The sequence below is a fragment of the Diadema setosum genome, chromosome 12 (genome assembly GCF_964275005.1).
Source record: "Diadema setosum chromosome 12, eeDiaSeto1, whole genome shotgun sequence".
Classification (NCBI taxonomy): domain Eukaryota; kingdom Metazoa; phylum Echinodermata; class Echinoidea; order Diadematoida; family Diadematidae; genus Diadema; species Diadema setosum.
The window spans coordinates 3,917,818-3,920,717 of record NC_092696.1 but is presented as its reverse complement, the minus strand read 5'-3'; the positions used below and the strand labels follow the sequence as shown (position 1 = coordinate 3,920,717).

Sequence of the window (2,900 nt, the reverse complement as noted above, 5' to 3'; positions counted from 1 at the left end):
CAAACTGAATTTGGCCAAACATTGGACTTGGGTTGTTCTTATATTCAGGTCTTCAAATGTGCTGATTTCATTCTTTCTTTTTCATTGTGGACAGTTTGGTGTCATGGTAACAACATTTTTTTTTTTCAGTGGGTTAAGCTTATTTCCCAAGGTGTTTTTTTTTTTGTATTTAACTTTATGTTTGTAGGTTTGGCACATCTGACAAATGTCAAAAATACCAAACACATTTGTTAAGCAGTGCTAAACAATATGTCGCCATAATAACATTTTTAAAGAACTATTTGAAAAGCAGATAAAAGTAGTTTGAATTGAGCAAACTCCCTTAGTTTTCCAGCTTTTACTTAAATTTGGAAACATGTGAAGGCTCTGATATGCAGAAGTGCAATCGTCATCTTTTGTCATTGTCAAAATATGTTGCTACCGCGGTAACTGCATACATTCGTTACCTCACACCATTATTTTTTTCAAGCATCTATATTAATTTTGTAAATGAGACCAATTGTAGCTGAGCAGAACACATCTTTAATGGGTTTTAACGGACTGCAAGGAAGTTAAAACAATTTACTCTTGAAGGACACAGTAGCGATGTTGCCGGGCAGATATAGGGCAGGGGGGATTACGCAACAGGTGACCCCTGCTCTTGCTGCCCCTCTCGTTTGCGGGGGTAAGCGCACGCGGTGAAGAAATTGCTTAGGTAGCGTCATTCGATGGTGGTTTGTCGTGGAAGTAGGAAGTAATTGAGGCGGCTCCTAATATTGGATTTCGTGCATTGTCTTACACATTGAACTTCGAAACTTTGTAGTTTTCTATCATCTTCGTGCTACTTTCCCTCCCTTGGAACTTTTTGGGGTATACCTTCTTGCCTTTGAAATATTGGATATCATACGTGAACTTACATCGTCAATTCTGGGGCACTGTCTTTGCATTTTCGCATCGGGACGTTTAGACCTAGGTTAATATCATCTTAGTTCTGCATATCACAACGCCGGTTCTGGACTTTCACTATGCCGAAGTCCAGGAGTAAGATCGTGAAGAAGGTGATGGGGAAGGAGCCGCCAGCGCCGCCCTCGTCGACGCGTCGTCGTGGTCGAAAGACAACCAAGAGTGGGGAGGAGGACCCAGCAGCTGGTCAAGGCGGATCGCCTGCAGCATCCGGTGAGTATAGTGTGTCTGCGTGTGAGCATGGTGACGCCTCTTGGCCCACCGTGGTCGACGCGGTGGTGCGTGAGCACCACGTGGCAAGCAAATCGGTAGATCTTAGTCCGGTTGGTCAGTTGATTGACCCACCTGACACTTTTGATGCCCTTCCCCAAGCCTTGTCGTGCGTAGGGGATGAGCTGGGGAGCGTCGTCCCCATGTCGGTTAAAGAAAAAATTTGGAAGGGGGAGTTTCTTGATTTGGGCATCCTCCTCAAATCCGACGTAGGTTCCCTGAGTGAGGAGGCGTCATTCAGCCTCGTGCAGGCTGGAGGATCTCTGCAAGTCAGGAGCGCGAGCCGCACCCCGCAAATTGCAAATATCGATATGTGGACGTCGGCCTTTCTGACATACGCTTCGGTGTATGTAGAAAAGCATGGAAATCGAGCGCGCGAATTGTTCAAATATATGGACACAGTTCGATCAATCGTGCGCTTCGGAGGCTATAATTGGCGCACGTATGATGTGCAATTCAGGCTGCGGCAAGCGCGACAGCCGCTCCGTTCGTGGGCGACTATTGACACGGAGCTGTGGCTAACCATAGCCCAGCCCAGAGCAGCGTTTCGTTCCTATACTCCGTTGCAGCCCTTTCGGGCGGGAGCTGGGTCAGGAGCCGCCACGTCATACCCACGAGGTCGTCGCGGGGGGCCTTCCTCACCTGCGAGAGATAGGAGAGCGGGGGCAGATTTTGCACGCGGACGAGCCAATCACTGCTTCGCATTCAACGCGGGCTCTTGCAAGCGGGCGATCTGCAGATTCGCACATGTCTGCGCAAATTGCGGCTCCTCTACCCACACAGCTCAAGCCTGCACGCGGGGCGCTGTCAATGGCACCCAAAAAGACTCTCGGCCCATCCCCAATTAACATTGAGCGCGTGATCCCCTTTCTGCGCAATTATCCGGATAAGACAGCTGCAGTTAACATTATTGAGGGCTTTCGTTTTGGTTTCCGTTTGGGTTATACGGGGGAGCGGGTCGCTCACGAGTCACGAAACCTGGTCTCAGCGACAGCACACGCGCAAGTTCTACATCGTAAATTGTTCAAAGAGGTTAGCCTGGGGAGAATAGTCGGTCCATATGTCTCACCTCCTTTTCCAAGATTTCGCTGCTCCCCAGTTGGGGTGGTGCCAAAGAAGGTGCCTGGGGAATTTCGCATGATCCAACACCTGTCAGCCCCTCGCGGTGCATCCGTAAATGATTGCATTGACCCGCGCGATTGTGAGGTCAGGTATTCTACTTTCGATGACGCCGTTGACCTCGTAACGCGTTTGGGGCAGGGGGCAGTCATGGGAAAAGCGGACATACAGTCTGCCTTTCGTCTTATCCCCGTGCATCCTGATGATTTTGAGCTACTGGGCATGCGCATAGATGGTCTATATTATTACGATCGTTGTCTTCCGATGGGCTGCTCGGCGTCGTGCGCGATTTTCGAACGTTTCAGTACCTTTCTTGAGTATTGTTGTAGAAATATCGCTGAGTCGGATGGCGTATTGCATTATTTGGACGATTTTTTCTTCGCAGCTAGCTCTCGACATGAATGCGCCAGTCTAATGCGTTCTTTCCTTGCAATGTGTGAGCGGTTTGGGATGCCAGTAGCTAATGACAAGACTACGGGTCCTGTCACCGTTATCGAGTATTTGGGGCTCACAATCGAAGGTAACATTCCCATTGTTCTAGATGATCGTTCTGCATAGAACTGAAGAAG

At 48.9% G+C, this 2,900-nt stretch overlaps 1 protein-coding gene across 1 annotated transcript; it reads left to right on the top strand.

Annotated features, from left to right (window-relative positions):
• The first annotated feature begins 1,004 nt into the window (after window positions 1-1,004).
• On the top strand, window positions 1,005-2,060 carry LOC140236298 (uncharacterized). The gene has a single exon (XM_072316252.1). The coding sequence runs from the start codon at window positions 1,005-1,007 to the stop codon at window positions 2,058-2,060; it is 1,056 nt and encodes a 351-aa protein (XP_072172353.1).
• The last annotated feature ends 840 nt before the right edge of the window (window positions 2,061-2,900 follow it).

Bases quoted from the DNA above. Each gene is read 5' to 3' on its own strand.
- LOC140236298 (XM_072316252.1), top strand. From the start codon at position 1,005: ATGCCGAAGTCCAGGAGTAAGATCGTGAAGAAGGTGATGGGGAAGGAG.